This window comes from Culex pipiens, chromosome 2 (genome assembly GCF_016801865.2).
Source record: "Culex pipiens pallens isolate TS chromosome 2, TS_CPP_V2, whole genome shotgun sequence".
Classification (NCBI taxonomy): domain Eukaryota; kingdom Metazoa; phylum Arthropoda; class Insecta; order Diptera; family Culicidae; genus Culex; species Culex pipiens.
Window position 1 is genome coordinate 210,554,226 of NC_068938.1, and position 18,476 is coordinate 210,572,701.

The 18,476-nt window shown below is 31.1% G+C and overlaps 1 protein-coding gene across 6 annotated transcripts in view; it reads right to left on the reverse strand.

Annotated features, from left to right (window-relative positions):
* The window catches only part of LOC120432641 (nephrin), a 413,331-nt gene that overhangs the window by 8,707 nt on the left and 386,148 nt on the right, over positions 1-18,476 (reverse strand). For 3 of the 6 annotated variants that reach the window (XM_039597887.2, XM_039597884.2, XM_039597883.2), the window contains 4 exons: positions 9,520-9,663; positions 5,234-5,379; positions 5,045-5,159; positions 4,801-4,979 (listed from right to left, as the gene is read on the reverse strand). In XM_039597887.2, coding sequence (XP_039453821.1) covers positions 4,801-4,979; positions 5,045-5,159; positions 5,234-5,379; positions 9,520-9,663 — 584 coding nt within the window. The remainder of the gene's footprint in view (positions 1-4,800; positions 4,980-5,044; positions 5,160-5,233; positions 5,380-9,519; positions 9,664-18,476) is intronic. The other 3 variants (XM_039597885.2, XM_039597888.2, XM_039597886.2) reach the window with 3 other exon arrangements.

The window sequence follows — 18,476 nt, forward strand, 5'->3', positions numbered from 1 at the left end:
GCTTTCCGGCGAAAATATTTTTGAGACCGAAAAATCAACTCTGACATATAGAAATGGCCAAAATCCCAGTTTTTTCAACATTTTTATTTGTAGAACCGCATAGTTAATATGAAGACTTTAATGTATAATTTTGTAAACAATAGATTATTTTATAAATAGGTTTTGCAAAATTTTAACGTTCGGGCCACTTTTAAAAAGTGTTAAAAAATTATTATTATTTTTTTTGCTGCATTTTAAGTTATTTAAAAAAAATTTGAACGAAAAAAAAATCTTGGGCTTTGACTTTTAAATTAACAAATTTAAAAATCTGTTAGAAGTTACATGTATTTTTCTTTGAGTGTTTTATTTTTTAGAAAGCCTCTAAAATTTCGTACAATTTTGTCCCTGATTATCAATTTTTGTTGCAATTCCGTAAGGAATTTTTCTTCTGCGAAAATAATACTTTTTGCGGTGCTGTACAACGGAATTTCACGAAAATTCAAAATATTTTTAATCGTCCCAGACATATTAAATATGATTTAAACGCAGGAAAATGCATTTCAAATTGTTTTCAGTTGATTAAACTTCTATTTCAATTAAAATGCTGAAGTTTTCTGACAAAAAAACTTGCCTTATGATTTTTCGGACCGATTTTGAGATGGGAGCAGGGTTACCAGGTCTGAAGAGTAAAAAATCTGGGAAAAATGTGGCAAGCCACTTTTCTCAAAGTAATGAGCGATTTTTTGTTCAAAAACTATGTATTTTCACTTTTTATACATTATAGCTTCACAAAATAAACAAAATACGTCAATAAAACAATGTGAGGAAGAAATAGAAAATTATTTTTTTCTAATTGGCACTCAAAAAATCTGGCAATGCCAGATTTATCTGGCAACCTGGCACCCCTGGATGGGAGGGAGGGGGGCTTCGACATAATCTTTACAAAATATTTGCACCGCCCAAAACACTATTAAAAAAGATTTTTGAATGAAACGATTTTTTTTTGACAAAAAACATATTTTTGGATAACTTCAAAAGTTCATTATCATTAAATTTTAATTCTGAAATATTTTTTTATTAAAAGGATCAACAATTTCACAAAGGTTTTAATTTTTAACATAAAAAACTAATTTTCATCGATTCGAATTCTTTGTGAGGCTCAGGCTTGAAAACGGTATATTTTATCAAAAAAATAAATACTTCTCGATTGAAAATTCCATTTTGCTTCGAAAAATGATTTTTAATATTTTTTTTGTCCGGATTTTCGATATTTGCCAAAAAACATATCACCAAAACCATATTTTGCACCATCACGCACTATAGTTCAAAGATCTTTTTTTTAGACCTAAAATATATTTAAAAAAATCTAAAATTTAAAGGTTTTTATTTTTAGAATTCAACTTCTAGTGATTAAAAGTTTAACTAAAATTTGATTTTTTAAGTGTACCTATTTTTTCTGAAAAGTTATAATCTGTTATAATCAAAACCTTAAACTTTGCCGTAGACACCAAATCGAGCAGGGGATCCTTTCTCAAGAAACATAACTTATACAGAATTCCTATTTTCCATTGATTTCTAAAAAATGTTTTTAAATTCTTTTGATATTTTTAAGGGACAAAAAAGCCTTGTAAGAAGCCTTCTTTTAAGAATATTCCAAAATAGGAAAAAATCTTAAATAAAAAAAAAAATAATTCAAAAATTGTGATTAAAAAAAACAAAAAAAAAACTTGCAATTTATTATTTTTAGGCTTTTAATTGATAAAATAATCGTCGATAATATCAGCGTCTAACGATAGCGGTATCGTTATTTCGATAATTCTATCGGTGATAATCCCATCGACGATAACGGACGATTACTCACTTTTTAAATCATTCTAAAACTGACTTAATCCAACCATATCATGTTAAATTTTCAATGCATAAATGCTCAAAAAAATACTGTATATTTTTAAAATATTTAAACTTTTATAATTTGCAAAATGGATATTTTGCATGCTTTTCCATTTTTATTTGGATTTTTAGTAAAATAAAATCACAAAATACTCCTTGGGCATGAGTAAGGACCTCGACGCCGTTAGCAATGTTGGCTTTAAAATAAAATTTCGTGATAATATCACTTCCCCCCAGCCAACATTTTTGCCATGCGAAGCGGGCCTCGACGCTGTGTCTAGGTTTATTTCCTAGCTAGGAGCCATCAGTGTCTTAAGAGGTGGTCCCAAGGCCGAGTAGGAGTTCATGAAGCAAATTAGTGTCTCCCTCCCCTTTTAAATTGAAAAATGAACTCTGAAACCAGCGCTTACTCACAACAGAAACAGAGGCCTCTTCTAGGCATTGTAGGATAGAATAGTTTTTGAAATTTATTTAAAAAAATGTTACGTGCATAAATTTTAAACTCCCATTTAAGTAATAATACAAAGCATTTTGATATGTCAAAATTTCCATAGAGTCTCGGTCAATCAATAATGTAATGATATCGGACAAGATTCGTTAATCTGTTGAACTAACGGTTTTCGGATTATGGTTGTATCGACCATTGTTGCGAATCGAGGATCTATTGGAGTGTTGACGATCAAATAGAGCCTAACATTTCAAAAGGACACACAGGTGTGAACAGGATTGTGTCTCTTTTACTCAAATGACAGTTTACATAAGGTATGATAGGGATACACTCTTGTTTGCAAAGCTTGTGAGCCCTAATGAAATGGAAGGCACGAAATAGTCGTCTGAACAACGAGTGTTCAACTTGTAAAAAATGAACGTTTAATTAATGTTTTTGCAAGCAGCCAGACAGGTTTAAATAACTAGGTAAAGAAATGTTTGGCTTTGTAATTAAAATTTCGGGGATTTGAGATTCAAGTTACTTTCAGACAGTTTAGTTGAGGTTAATTCAAGTTAGTTAGTTTTCCCAGAAAAAAAGCCTCAAGATTTATGTTCCCTTGACAAGTTAGTTTTTATCTTTCATTTTCCAGTAAATTTATTTGATTTTCTTTAAATTTGAAATACATTATAGGTTCCCTTTGTATAAATCTCAAATTAGTTTTTGATTGAATCATAATTTCGGATTACTGCTCAAGTCATCCAAGTTCTTCCGGTGGTGTTCATTTTGTATGCAATACTAGTTCGGCCACTACCCTTTTTTCCACAAGAAACCGGACTTGGACTGACTTGAGGCCGCGTCCCCCACCTTGCTCCGTAAAACGAAAACGAAACGAAAACGAGTAAAATCACAAAATACCGTATTTTTTTTAAATACTTAACTTTTCATAATTTGCAATGTGGGTATCAAACGAAGCGAAATTTTGAATGCATTTTAAAGTATTTAAGTGTTTTTGTTTAAAAAAAACTTTTTTTTTAACCAATTACTGTATTTTTTTTGGTATGTCGGTATCAGACGAAGCGAATTTTGCAAATATTTTAACCTAATTGTAGTTTTTTTAATACTCGAAATTTCACAAAATACCATATCTTTATAATTTTAAATTTTAGTATCCTTGAAAATATACGGCATTTTGTGAAAAATTTAGTAGTTTACAAAAAAGAACTCTGATAATGTTTGATACCCATATTGCAAATTATGAAGAATTAAGTTTTTTTTTCGAAAAAATACAGTAGTTTGTTAATTTTCAAAGTATTTTAAATAAAGTCTCAAATATTATATTAGGCCGTTGCAAAGATTTTTCAAAGTTTATGTCGCCCCCCCCCCCCCTTCAAAATTGGTCTGAAAAATTGAGGGGCAAAAAAAAAATATTTTTCCAAAAAACTTCAAAATTTTCATGAAAATAGTTGTCCAATCAACTGAAAACAATCTAAAATGCATTTTTCTGCATTGATAATCATGTTTAGCATGTTTGGGCTTGTTTAAAAATGTTTTGAATTTTTATGAAATTCCAATGTACAGCACCGCAAAAAAATTATTTTTCGCAAAAAATAAAATTTTCGTCAATACTTAGATATTTTGGAAACTAATGATGGCAAAACAACTGGACAGGTGTATAATGCATTTTAAAACACTTTTTACATTAAAATGTTGAGACCATGGCTCGTAATTTCAATTTTTATACCTTTTTTTTATTTTTTTGCCCCCCCCCCCCCCTTGACTTTGGTCAGAGTCGAGGGACATAAACTTTGAAAAATATTTGCAACGGCCTTATCAAAAAAAAAATCTTAGTAAAAGCTTTGAAAATTTATTAAGACTTGGTTGGATTGAGTCAAGTTTAGAAATATATTCAAAATAAATTATCGTCCGCTATCTTAGATAAGTTTATCGTTATTATCAAAATAACGATATCGAACCTCGATTATTTTATCGTAAACAACCTTGAATTTCATCCCTTTTGAAATTTTAAAGTTGATTTTAATTATGGGATCAGTTAATTTCACAAATGTTACATTTATTAATGTTGAAATGTTGGCCATTACTTCCAGAGATCAAAAAATTAAGGCTTATTGAGCAACATCTGGTTCTAGAAAATCTCATTTTCCCTTTTTTTTTAATATTTGAATGGCCATATCTCATCAACCTAAGGCCGTATGAACTGAGTTTGAAAATCGATTTGTTTTAAGGTGAGCAAACATGAACACATTTTTCTAAAATCAAAAAAAAATGCGCCTTTTCAACTTAGAGTGAGTTTAATAAAAACTAATGCTCGGTTTCTATTACAAAACTCAGTTCTGTGTGAAAAAATCTGTAAACTCTACGGACAACCAAATTGTCGAACCACCCTGACTACGCTCAACCGTTTAGCAAGAAGCAATTGGTTGGTTAGTATTCGTTTTAAAAATCCCAAACCAAAAAGCATCATCATCTTCCGGAAAACCTACCATCGGCGGATAGGACAGATAGCGGTCGCTGTTCATGTTGTAGTACGAGCCGTCCAGCGGTGGGCCCGGGGACGGCGCCGTCACGTAGTTGTTCTTCCCGATCAGCTGGTCGTCCCGGCTGCGCTGCTGCTCGTACGGCCCATTGTTGTGCCTCGGGTGGGGCAACGTCCGGGTGTGGGCTGGAAGAGAGGAGATGTTTAGTAGTGCGCATGTCAGGCAGAAAGCTGCTAGCCAAGACACAAACCTGCGCCGATGTTGTTCGGATAGTGTGGCAAGGTGCCGTCCTTTTGGTAGCGCGGCGGTGGCATGTCACTGTTTTCCACCAGATAGGTCGAGGCAGCTTTCTTGCGCGTTTCATCCTGAAATGAGGTGAGGTGGTGTTAGAAGGAGCTTTTTTCGCGCAAATCAAAGCTTAAAATAAGGAGGATCTTACCATGTAGTCCGGCTGGCTGCCGTCGTTCGAGTACGAGTCGCTCTTCTCCGACACGCTGGACAGGGTTTCGCCTGTAACGGTGTCATTGTATGAGCTTGGTGCGTACATTTCTATGGTGGCGGATTTGCTGTTCTGATTGGATGAATCTGCGTGGTGATTTGCAGGCGCAGGTGAGGGTTTTGATTTTTGGGTGCGATTTTTGTTTTTTTTTTTTTTGTTGGAAGAGAAATAAAAAATGAGGATGAGTATTTTGGTACGGCTGCGAATCTTTGGAAATGGTAAAGGGGGAAATACCTTCGTTTGATTTTTTAAAAACATATTATACTCTGTCATTTGCGTCTGTTTATCGATCTATGGGTTCTGAAATTTTGTTTGCTTACTTGTATTTTTGACGAAATTTACGCACTTGATGTATGCTAATTACATTGCTCATAACTGAAAACATAATCTTTTTTCAGTGTAGTATAGTAACCTGGATAGTAAATTAGCTTATATCTGTAAGCCCATACATCCAATTGAAATGTGGTCAAAGACAAACTTATGGGAAATTGGACGAGCTTTCCGGTAAAAATATTTTCGAGATTGAAAAATCAAGTCTGTCATATAGAAATTGCCAAAAACTGTCAAGAAACCTATTTTTTCAACATTTTTATTTTTAAAACCGCTGTAACTTCACAAGGATAGGACTTGGGACAGTGGTCAATATGGAGACTTTTATGTAAAATTGTCTGGAGAATCGATTCCCGTATTCGGGTTTTGAAAATTTTGACGTTTCGAGCACTTTTCAAAAAAACAGTTTCAGTAAATGATTTTTGTATTTCTTTAGGTGAGTTGCTCCATCCTGCATTTTTCGTGAGTCTTTTTGTAACATCTCAGGCTATTTTCACAAAAATTTTGAACGAAAAAAAATCGTGGGCTCACCTTCAAATTTGACTTTTAAACTTAACACAAAAAATCAAATAAAAGTGGAGTGATTTTTTTCTTTCAGTGTATTTTTTTTCGGAAAGCCCGTCAAATTTCCTACAAGTTTGTCTTTGACCACTTTTTGATACGATGCAACGGCTTCAAGATACAGCAATATTTAAATTACGAAATACAAAAATATTTAAAACACGTACGCCCTTGTCAAATGTCATTATCGAGTGTAACTGACTCCATATACACACAAATGGCTTATATAAGCGTAGGATAACATGTCTACAAAGTTTCAATGAAATCGGAGAGGGTCGGGTACAACCGATTCCCTATTTGACATGGAATTGCTCATATATTTTTTAAAGAGATCAGAAAATGTCACAAATGATTCTTTTTTTTTAACTTTAAAAATTGGACTTTTAGTTGCTATATTGGCTGTTTGGTTGAGACTTTGAAAACTTATATTTGCCTGTTTCCGCTGTATCTCAGCAACCAGAGGTCCAATCTTGTCCAATGTTTCTTAGAAAAAAAAAAATATGAAATTTCTGAACTTTTTGGCTTTTTAATAAGAAATGTTCACTCTAAGGCACGATTGAAAATTAGAAAAACTGCATTACTTTACATTACAATACATTTCGATTGCAAATTTGATTTTACATTAAAAACTGTAGTTTTTAGGTACAATTTCTGTTTACTTAAAAACACATTTAAAAAATCATGGCTTGGTGGATTTTTTTGAGCATCTTTCGCTAAAATTTTCCCTTCAAATATATAAAAAAAAATCTAAAACATAGAAACACGGTTTCCGGAAAATTAATTTCTTTTGAAAAAAAATGAGATTTTAAAGGTGGTATTTTTTTGTAATTATAATTTTATTCTGTAGTCAAAACAATTTTTGCGCAAGATTTCTATTTTTTTCCAAACAACACATTGTTTTCAAAAAATCATAACGGGGTTTGTCTCCTAAAATTATTAACAAATTTCAAAATTTAAATTAAATACATTTATTTTGCAGCAATACTATTTTGTTCGATGAAAATTATATTTTTTTTTTCTGAAAAACACATTTTTTCAAAAAATTATAAATCAAAAAATTTGGCCGCACTTCTCTATGGCTAAAAAGTTGACTTTTTTAGTCCTGTTTGTTCCTGAAAACATATACAAAATTTCAAAAATAACAATAAGGTTTTTGAGAAATTGCTTTTTGTAATAAAGAGTGATTATACAAAAAAGCAATTTTTTTCTTTAGTGTTCACAAAAAAAAATATATAAAATGAAACAAAAAGTTTCCAAGATGTCGTCAGCTGATGAATTGAAGGAAGGTCAAGTGACACTGGGAAGAAATCATTTAAAGAATGACTTTCAGAAGCCGTGGAGTAACAAACACCTAAAAATCAGGGGTTTTTTTTAATTAAAAAAAACTTTAAAATTTCCATAGAAATAGAAGTTGAAATGTAAATGTAGGTATGTAAGAAAAATAGAAAAGTAGAAAATTCTCGACGGAATATAAAATTTTGTTTCCAATATCATTGTTACCATATTTTTCATTTTTTTTCAAAATCTTTTTTTTTTCATTCCATAACACCAGTACTAGATTTGCACCATTCTAAACTCAAGCAATTTCGAAAAATATCTTTTCACGAATTTAGCATTTAGTGATGAAAACTAACAAAATTCGTGTTTTTTTGCGAAATTTTTTTTCTTCAAAAAAATATTTTTAGGTTACAGATTTTTAAGAAATTGTATGGGACCTTGTATGAAAAAACTTATGATGAGAAATGGTTTCTTTTGACATGGAAAAAGTATCATAAAATTCAAAATAATACAAAAATAAAAATTTCAAGAACACCCTATTTCGACGGAGCTTACACACACCCACTACCATGCGTTAGTTATGAAAGTGTGTGTAAGGGCCGTGTAAACTGTGACAGTTCGTCACCTAATAGTTTGAATTTGTCAGACTAACAAGGTTCAAAGTAAAATATTGTTTATTATTATTATTTTTCCATTTTTTTTTTATCAAGTGAATATAATTTCCTTAAATTTTTATTGAATCGTATTTTTCATTTCTGAAAATTAAATAGGTAACTAAATACATTCTATTCCCAAATCTGAGTAAGAGTGCGTTCTTTTATTACGTAACGCTTAAATATGATGTCCCCTTTTATAACCGTTTTTTTAACTGTCAGACTACTCTAACATTTAATTGCGTTACGTAATAAAAGAACGCACTCTTACTCAAATTCAGAAATTAAAAATACGATTCAATAAAAATTTAAGGAAATTATTCTCATATGATAAAATAATAATGTAAAAATGTAGAAGATATCTTTTTATTGAATGACTCAAACATTTTCAAAACTAGGGGAACTATACCCTTTCTCAGCCTATTTCTATTATCGGCCTATCAGCACTTTGATCATGAATTACAGCTGTCATAAAATGTTTTTGACTGTTCCAAAGTAACAAATAGCTCAAATAAAAGTGAGCAAGCAACTTTTCATTGTTGATACATCTGAAAATGTTGATTTAATAGCGGAAAACGGCAAAAGTGATGAGAATTGGTCGAACGGCTTAGAGTGATTAAAATGGGCATATTTCCCCTAGATATTTTTTATATTCAAAATTCTGTGTTAACTTAGTTTTGGAGATACAAACTAAATATTAAAAAAAAACTGTTTGAAAATGAATACAAAAATTATTAAATCTCTTTTTTTGCATTTTGAAGTATCAAAAAATGCAGTATTCATTATTACAGTAATACAGCTACTGTGGAAAAAATTTAAATGAATTCAAAAACAAATCTTTTAGAAAATGAGATAGTCGTCAAAACCGAGCTCATTCAAAATTCAAAAAATCTAAAATTGGTTGAAATTTAAATGACTGTAGAAGGTAAAATTTTATCGAACGATTCATTAACAAAGTTCAATAAACTCAGTGTTCGAATTAATCAATATGAATTAATTCAAAATGATAAATAATGTCCCCTTTCTGAGCAAAGAATACTAAAATCAACCGATGAGACATTTTTGCTTCTGTTTTAACTAAGAAAATGACACAAAAAATCCATCTGTCTTTTTTGCTCGACCTGCTCTTAGTAAGGCTGCTGCCGAGCATGAGAAACCGTAGAGAACTCAGAAAGTAAAGCTTTCGTGTGGCACGGGGAAGGAGAGTAATTAAAAAATATTGATGTAATAAGGTTTGAAAAAGAAAAAAACGAAAACACTTAACTTTTTTGCCATTTGTTTTAAATTGAAGGAAATGATAAACGGAAGCAAATGAAAAGCAATAAACTACTTCGAATAAATGATAATAAATGAGGGATACACTGGAAAAAAAAACAGTAACACAAAAAAAACTCATAAATTTACCTTTCGCTCGCTTTTTAATGATAAACCACGCGACGAGGCCGGCATTCACCACGAGCAGACAGAGCCCGGCGAGGGCGATGCAGAAAATGACGAAACTGGGCAGTTCGGCCTTTTCCGCCAGCTCGGACGGCATCGGGTCGGGTCCTGTGTGTTTTTTTGGTTAAATTTATTTAATTTTTTTCACGAGAAATAAATTGTCCGAGCAAACACAGGAAAACACACGATTTGCCCCCAAGTCGTCGTCGTAGTTGGCGGCGACGTCGTCGTTGACGTTTTTCGAAATGAAAACATGGAAGTAAATAAAAGATAAATAAACGGAAAATTAAATTAAAATGAAAAGCTGCACGGGCGGCGAGGAAAACGGACACTCTGACAAGTGAGAAAAGACAAGGGGGTGTGGGGAGAGGAGGAATGTACAGGGTTGTTACGGGAGAGTCGAAAAAAAATCCGCGCCAAATCCGCGCCGACCTAAAACCCGAAACCGCGCGAAATCCGCGCCATATAAAAATATCGCGACCAACATTTAAGAAATTTTATTAATAAATTAAGAAAAATTAAATCAGAAAGTATTTGATTAAAAAAAACTCGTTTTATGCTTAAAGGAATGAAAGCAATAAACCCGTTTTAAAAAAATACCTCAAGAGACGGTCAAGGAAAGGGTCATGAAAAAAAAGATTCTTAAGAATTGAAGAATTTAAGAATTTAAGAATTTAAGAATTTAAGAATCTAAGAATCTAAGAATTTAAGAATTTAAGAATTTAAGAATTTAAGAATTTAAGAATTTAAGAATTTAAGAATTTAAGAATTTAAGAATTTAAGAATTTAAGAATTTAAGAATTTAAGAATTTAAGAATTTAAGAATTTAAGAATTTAAGAATTTAAGAATTTAAGAATTTAAGAATTTAAGAATTTAAGAATTTAAGAATTTAAGAATTTAAGAATTTAAGAATTTAAGAATTTAAGAATTTAAGAATTTAAGAATTTAAGAATTTAAGAATTTAAGAATTTAAGAATTTAAGAATTTAAGAATTTACCAACATTTAAGAAATTTTATTAATAAATTAAGAAAAATTAAATCAGAAAGTATTTGATTAAAAAAAACTCGTTTTATGCTTAAAGGAATGAAAGCAATAAACCCGTTTTAAAAAAATACCTCAAGAGACGGTCAAGGAAAGGGTCATGAAAAAAAAGATTCTTAAGAATTGAAGAATTTAAGAATTTAAGAATTTAAGAATTTAAGAATCTAAGAATCTAAGAATTTAAGAATTTAAGAATTTAAGAATTTAAGAATTTAAGAATTTAAGAATTTAAGAATTTAAGAATTTAAGAATTTAAGAATTTAAGAATTTAAGAATTTAAGAATTTAAGAATTTAAGAATTTAAGAATTTAAGAATTTAAGAATTTAAGAATTTAAGAATTTAAGAATTTAAGAATTTAAGAATTTAAGAATTTAAGAATTTAAGAATTTAAGAATTTAAGAATTTAAGAATTTAAGAATTTAAGAATTTAAGAATTTAAGAATTTAAGAATTTAAGAATTTAAGAATTTAAGAATTTAAGAATTTAAGAATTTAAGAATTTAAGAATTTAAGAATTTAAGAATTTAAGAATTTAAGAATTTAAGAATTTAAGAATTTAAGAATTTAAGAATTTAAGAATTTAAGAATTTAAGAATTTAAGAATTTAAGAATTTAAGAATTTTAGAATACTAAAATTGTTTGAGATTTGAGATATATTTCTATATTGTTTTGAATTTGATATTTTTTAGATTTCCAATTTTTACTTTTTAAATTTTGTTTTTATTCAATCCTTAAATTTTTTATTACCCAAAGTTTTTTGTTATTTGGAATTTTAGATTTCTTAAATTTTTAATTTAGAAATTTCAGATTTTTTAAATTACAATTTTAGAAATTTCGAAAAAAAATTATTGTGTATTTTGATATTTTTTGTTAAAAAACTATTAAATAAAAAAAAGTTTCGAATTTTTGAATTTCTGAAGCTTTGATTTTGAAATGTTTTGATCATTTTATTTTCGCCAAGAATGTTTAAATTTAGAAAAAAAAATATTTCTACCGATTAAATTCCATCTAAAATTCGAAAGTTGATGCCAGCTTCTCTTACGTCCAATCAAGCTCATACACGCAGAAAAATGTTTTGTAGAATCAGCCTGTACGAGGTTTGTTTCAATAAAAAAATTGTTGAATATAATCAACGCAGAGTTTTCGTTGAAACAAACCTTGATTTGCTCAATTCCACAAAAATCTTTTGTTGTTTTGAAAAAGTTGCTTTGACGTTTAGCGTTGATTCAACAAAAATCTTGATTTTCAAATCAACAAAATGTTTTGTTGATTCAAATATGCTATATTTTTCTGCGTGTATTTGGCGCCCACCAGAACAAGCACCAATAATCGTTTTTGTTACACATTCCAATGTCTATATCTTCGGGAAAAGTTTGTAATATTTGATTTACAACATTAAAAATTTACTAAATCCAGTATACAATTAAAAATAAATAAGGTTAAAAATCATTACTCAAAACTCAAAAGAAATTAAATATTCAGTGCCGGAGATGTTAAGAAATGACAAGAAACATATAAAAAATAATTTCTACATAATCTTCATCTTCATTTTTCGACGGTTCGTACTAAGAAAATACAAACAAACATTTTCTGAAGAAAATTCAATTAATAAAAATATGTAACTCTTACAAATTATCGTAATTCCTGATAATATTTTCTTAATAACTTGAAATTTATTCTATCTCTCTTTAATATATTTATCAAAATTGCCATCCGCGCGAAATCCGCGCCTAAGCAAAATTAGCCAGCAAATCCGCGCCAGATCCGCGCTATCCGCGCGAAACGCGCCATCCGCGCGATCCGCGCCGTCCGTAACAACCCTGAATGTATCAAAATGTGATATTTGTGGCAAGAGGGAAGCGGGAGGGAGGAAGGTGGTGGGGGCGATTCCGGAAGTGACGAGCAGCAAAAGCAGCTTGATGAGTGTTAAATACTGGTCCTATCGCGATGGTGAAGAGAGCAAAAGAAGGAGAGGTTGGGGGTACGGAAACGATCAAACTGGGAGCACTGCTGTCAGGGTGAGAAAGAGAGAATCTGGCAGAGTAGGCGGCGGCGATGGAGGAAGCGAGCGTGTTGAGTAATTTGAAAAATTTGCTTCTTTGATAGGAAGGGCGCAGCAACACGGTGCGGGAAGAAAATGGGAGGACACGGTGGGAAAAATATTTTATTTAAAACAATGTTATCGATTTTTTTTATCAAAAAAATAAATAAAACTAAATTAAGAGGCGAATGCACGCGGAGTGTAAAACCTCTATAATAAAACAACAACAACAAAAATAACAATATAATTTATTTTAGGTTAAAAAACCAGCCTTTTTTAAAATTTGAATGAACAAATTGACACTTTGATTTGATTTGATTAAGAGAAAACCAGCTAAACTGCTTTTCAGCATTATAACGGCGATTAGAGAAAAATATTTCAATTCTTCTAAAACAAAAAAAAAACATTCAGACTTTCAAGGGTCTATCAGACTGTTTTGCTAAAAGAGGTCAAAACTTCCATTTTTCGATTTCCAGATCCAAAAAAATCGCCCAACAAACCATGTTTAATACATTGTAAGACATTTAATGCATTTGAAATCAAATAAAGTATTTGTAGGCGTTTTGCAAATTTTGAACTTTGAGATTATAGAATTTATTGATACATAGAAAAAAGTGTTGCAAAACTAATTAAATTGTAAATAAATTATCAAGAATTTTTTAAAGTCCCAACCAAACCTTTTTCGATTTCTGTTGTTTGAATTTTCAAATTAATTCAAATATGTAATATTAAATCGTGCTTAAATTTAAAACTTTTTTTTTATTTTTAAATCCTTATATCTAGCAAATGAAAATCGTGATTTATTCAATTCAAAGCTTTTTATAGAACTTTTTTTTTTAAAGAAAATCTGATTTTCGATGATTTATTAAGGTTTTTACTTTGTTTAGAGTTGGGGTTAACCGGTAGAGTTTTTATTTGACAAGCAATTTAAATTATTCAAATATTTACATTTTTGCTCAAATATCTTATCAACATCATCCAACATATTTTATGCCTACAAATAATGTGTAGTGTTTTGAAGCTTTACAAAATTTGAAAAAAAGTAGGACAAGACAGAACAGACTGTTAATTTTTTAAATTTCTAATATTTTTTTGTTCAATTTTCAGCCAAAAATATCGCAAAACCGTTAAAAAAATGTAATATAGTTCAAAAAGTGAGCCAAAATTTTAAAGATTCCACAATTTTATTTAAATTTTATGACGTTGTTCCAAAATATCAACCATTTCAAAATAAAATTCAATTCAAAAACAATTTAAAGACATTAATTAAATAATTTAAAAAAATAAATAAAAAAAAAATATTTATTTTTGTTTATAATGTGAACAATATTTTTTACAAATAAAAAACTTATTTCAATATTAGGTTTTCTCTAAAAAATCTTCTAAACAAATTAAATTTAAATTTTAAGTTTTCACAAACCTTAGATAATTTTTAAGGTTAAAAAGTGATTTATTTATTACTGCAATAAGGCTGCTAAAAATTTATTTATAGTTTTTTTTTCCCGAAAATCAGGAGGCAAAAAAAATGTTTGCATAAACTTCAAAAATTCAATTGCAATCAGCAGCAATCAATTCGAAATGCATTCCCCTGCGTTTAGAATCATTTTTAGCCTGTTTGGGTTGATTTAAAAATCTTTTGAATTTTTGAAAATTGTCGATGTTTAGTATCGCAAAATTTTTTTTTGCTAATATGTTTGCTTTCGTCAAATTTTACATTTTTTGAAAACTAATAATTGTCAAACAACTGAACTAGTGTGAAATGCATTTTAAAACACTTTTTGCATTCAAATGATGAGACTATGTCTTGTAATATCAATTTTTATATTTTTTTTTATTTTTTGACCACCACTTAAGGAGTTATTACACTACGGCAAACAAACAAACAAACAAACTTGCAGTTTTTGACAGTTTGCCTGCTTAGTTTGTTTGCCTGGCTTTGTTTGAACAAACGTCAGCCTGCATACATTTTGCCTTGTTAGCGAGTTTGCCACAAACAAGTTTGCGAGTTGGGCAAACTGTCAAAAACGAAAAAGTGCGAGTTTGTTTGCCGTAGTGTAATAGCTCCTTTACGAACAAAAAATTACTGAACAAAAAATTTCAGCTGAAAAAAAATAAGTTTAAATCGCAAAAAATAAGAATTTTGAAATAAGATTATAACACAAAGTAAAAAAAAATATGTTTAAATTCAGCATTTAAGTTCATCAAAAACACCCCTAAATGTTCCCTCCGTGCCCGAGATCGAAGGCAAAGATCGCTCCCGCACAGAATCACGGGGTCCGAGGGTCTGGCCTGGCCTCTGGTGGTGGTTGTCGTCGTAATTTTCCGAAACGTGGCAAACTGCTCCTCGACACAGCTAGGTTTGGGTGGCAGGGCAAAGTAAAATTAAACAATAGAGAAAAATTACATCTCGGTGGAGACAAAGAAAAAAAGGGAAGAAGGAAGTAGATGGGTGCGGCGGGTGGCAAATAGTTTCCAATTAAATTCTCTCGGAATGTCAAAATGTCTTGTAGCTCGGCCGACTTGTTGGCTGATGCTGGTGGGGATGGTCATGTCCTGGCACGTGGAGTGGAGTAAGAGGGGGGCACTTTGGAATGTCAATAATATCGGTAATGGAGACAAAAAGTGGGAGGGGAGGACGGTTGAGGTTGGTCAAATGAGACGATTCTGGTGGCTGTTTTTGGGTTCGATTCGGTTATTGTAGCCGGGAATGAGTTTCAGCTTTCTCGATGAAAAGTGTAAAGTGAGGAAACGAGCGGCGCGCTGCTTTTCAGAAAGTGGGAATCTCGTTTCATCCGAGTGGAGCTGACGCGTTGAAGTGGGCCAGGCAGGAAGAAGGGAACGTTGAGCAAAGTGTTGCAAATTGAATTTTGCACGAGCGCAGAAATAAAGTGAGGGGGTGATTGACACCATTTTAGCATTGTTGAACAACGTTAAATTGGTAAAGTTGGTGATTTTGTTTCATAAGGATAATGTTGCTGAACAAATGAATGATGTAAAACTAACACAACACGACATATTTTAAGTTAATGTCAGTAAACGCTTAAATTTCGTCAAGGTATTTTAGATTTAGGCTCCCTGAACACGCTCCAATCGTCTGAATTGAATTTTAGTGAATTCCCTGCCAATAAATAAAATTGTGAATATTTGGGTTTTCCATACTCCTAAGCCATCATTTGAACTGGCCAAGTCGTTTACACTTTTCACCGTTTTTACTTCATATTTGAAGAAAAATTGATTTTTAACAGGTGATGGTTCTCTATCGCAAATCGATTATCCTTTTAATTTTTTTTATTTGGAAGAAACTTGGTGTATTCAGCACGTTCTGAAAAAAGTTTCCCATGACTTGAAAAAAATGTAAATTTCCACAATACAGTCTAAACTTGATTAAAAACATTCACTTCGGATAATCGAATCATTCGCTATTTTTAAATTTGTTATCTTATTTTTTTATTGTTTAGTACGACCCCTAAACTACGCTAGAGTGATTTAAAATTTTGAAATCCAAGATGGCGGCCAATATGACAGTGACGAAATATTGAAAAAATAAAAAAAAGTTAAAAATTGACAGGCCACTGTGTCAACATTTGAATGAAAAAAAGTGTTTTAAAACGCATCATACACCTGTCCAGTTGTTTTGCAATCATTGGTTTCCAAAATTTCTAAGTACTGACAAAAATTTTATTTTTACGAGAAAAAAAAAGTTTTTGCGGTGTAATTTCATAAAAGTTTAAAATATGTTTAAACGAGTCCAAACTTGGTAAATATGATTATCAATGCAGAAAAAGGCATTTAAGATTGTTCTCAGTTGATTAGACTTCTATTTCCATTGAAATTTTGATATTTTTTTTGAAAAAATATTTTTTTGCCCCCTGATTTTTCGGACCAATTTTGAAGGGGGGAGGGGGCGACATAAACTTTGAAAAATATTTGCAACGGTTAATGCTAAAAAAATAGTTGTCTTTTTTCGAAATTTTATGAGTTTAAAAATAATAATAACTAAAGAATGCATGGGCAAAAAATCATTCAAATAAAAAAAATACAATGAAAAGTTGATTTGCGAAATCGTAGAGAACAACTAGATTGTCGAAATTGACCCACTGTCAAATTATTGCCCCAAACTCAACGGAAATGAAATCTCAAATTTTTATTTGATTTTTCTCGCTTTAAGTCGAATTCCCAAAACCATGTTTTTTAAATTTTCTTTTTTTTTACATTTTCAGCGGACTAAAAAAGGGAATGTTTTAAGGATGGTTTAAACCCTGAAAGTGGAAATATTATTTTTTGGAAAAAAATATAAAATATTGGTAAACGAAATTTTAAAAGTTAAAGGTATTTGGAGGTCAAATTTTCGAAAAAAAAGTTCAGGTTTTAGCAATTCAAAAATGCATCATGATGGAAAAGACCCCCGTAATAATAAAAGCTCTGTAATTTTAAATTTTGTGAAAAATGAGTTCTTCTCAGTGTCATCTAATAAGCCTATCGGAAACTATTGGTTTAAATTGCAAGGTAAAAAAAATATTTTTGTGAAATTTTCTGCTCTTTTATAAAAACAAGTTCGAAATTTTAGAATCAAGAGTAATCTTTTGGAATGGCTTATTTCTTTAAGTCTTTAAGTGATTTGAACCATTTTGAAAATTTTGCACAAAAAAACAAGTTTTGTAATAAAATAACCTTTTGCAAGAAAATTGGTGTATTAGTTCACGTTTATGCGCCATTTTTAAATGTTGCCTCGAAATGAACTTGAAATTGATACCAAATTTTAAATTTGAAAATTGTCAAATTATGTTGCTTTTACTTGATTTTATTGTTCATACCATTATTGAATAGAAAAAGATTCTAGAAATTTCGACATCCCTTTGATTTCTTCACCTTTTTCTAGAATTTCATGTTTAGATATTATTTTGAAGATTTTATTGATTTTTTAAGAAAAAAAAACATTAAGGGAAGGAAGTGAAAAATTCTTTGGAAAAAAACGTGAAAAAGTCATTATTCTTTAAAAAAACCAATTTAAGTTGCCATGGAAACGTCATGAACTCGACTACTCGACGAAACACCAATTAAAAGCAAATTCCATCTAGTAACAAAGAGAAAGGTGGAAAAAACTCATCAGCAATCAAATTGACCATATCATTCAAATGACTCCAAAATCATGGCCTACTGCGATAAAAGCGTCCAACCATCGTTACCCGCGAGGTGATGCTCAAAATTGTGTTTTTTTTTATCAATATCATTTTTTGTTCAGATCTTGCAAACAACAAAAATCGGGTTGTAAAAATAACGCCGCGAAACGATTCATTTTCCCAGCAAAAAAAAAAAACTGCCCTTCCGGGTGGGGGTGGCGTTGCACCCCGGACTATTGTTCCAAACAATTAAAACCAGTTTTTTTTTCGTTTCGTTTTTCCTGAATTTGGTCGCTTCCGGAGCTCTTTTTTTTTGCTGTTGGGTTTTCACGTGTGTGGAAAAGTGTTTTCCACCAGGGGAGAGAAGCAAGAAGGGGGACTCCATCATGCTCCCAGTTGGAGGATTTTTATCCTACGGTGTTGCTGTTGTTTTCGGTGTCCACTTAATATTAAACCAAAAAAAAAAGCGAATCCACGTTGGCCTTCGGGGGTCTGGTCCTCCCGGTGGACCATTAAAAGATAATTAGTCCAGCAGCAGGGGGAGGGAGGGCAGGGACGGTGGCGACTCCCCGCCTACTGGTTCTTGTGATGGTAATAACGGGGATTTTTTTTCCGCGCTTAAAAGTTCCATTTCACGGGGGCTGGCGATGGTAGCGGCGTCGATGTTTTTTGGTTGGCAGCCCCCACCCGGGACATTCCTTAATCCTGTCCGGGTTT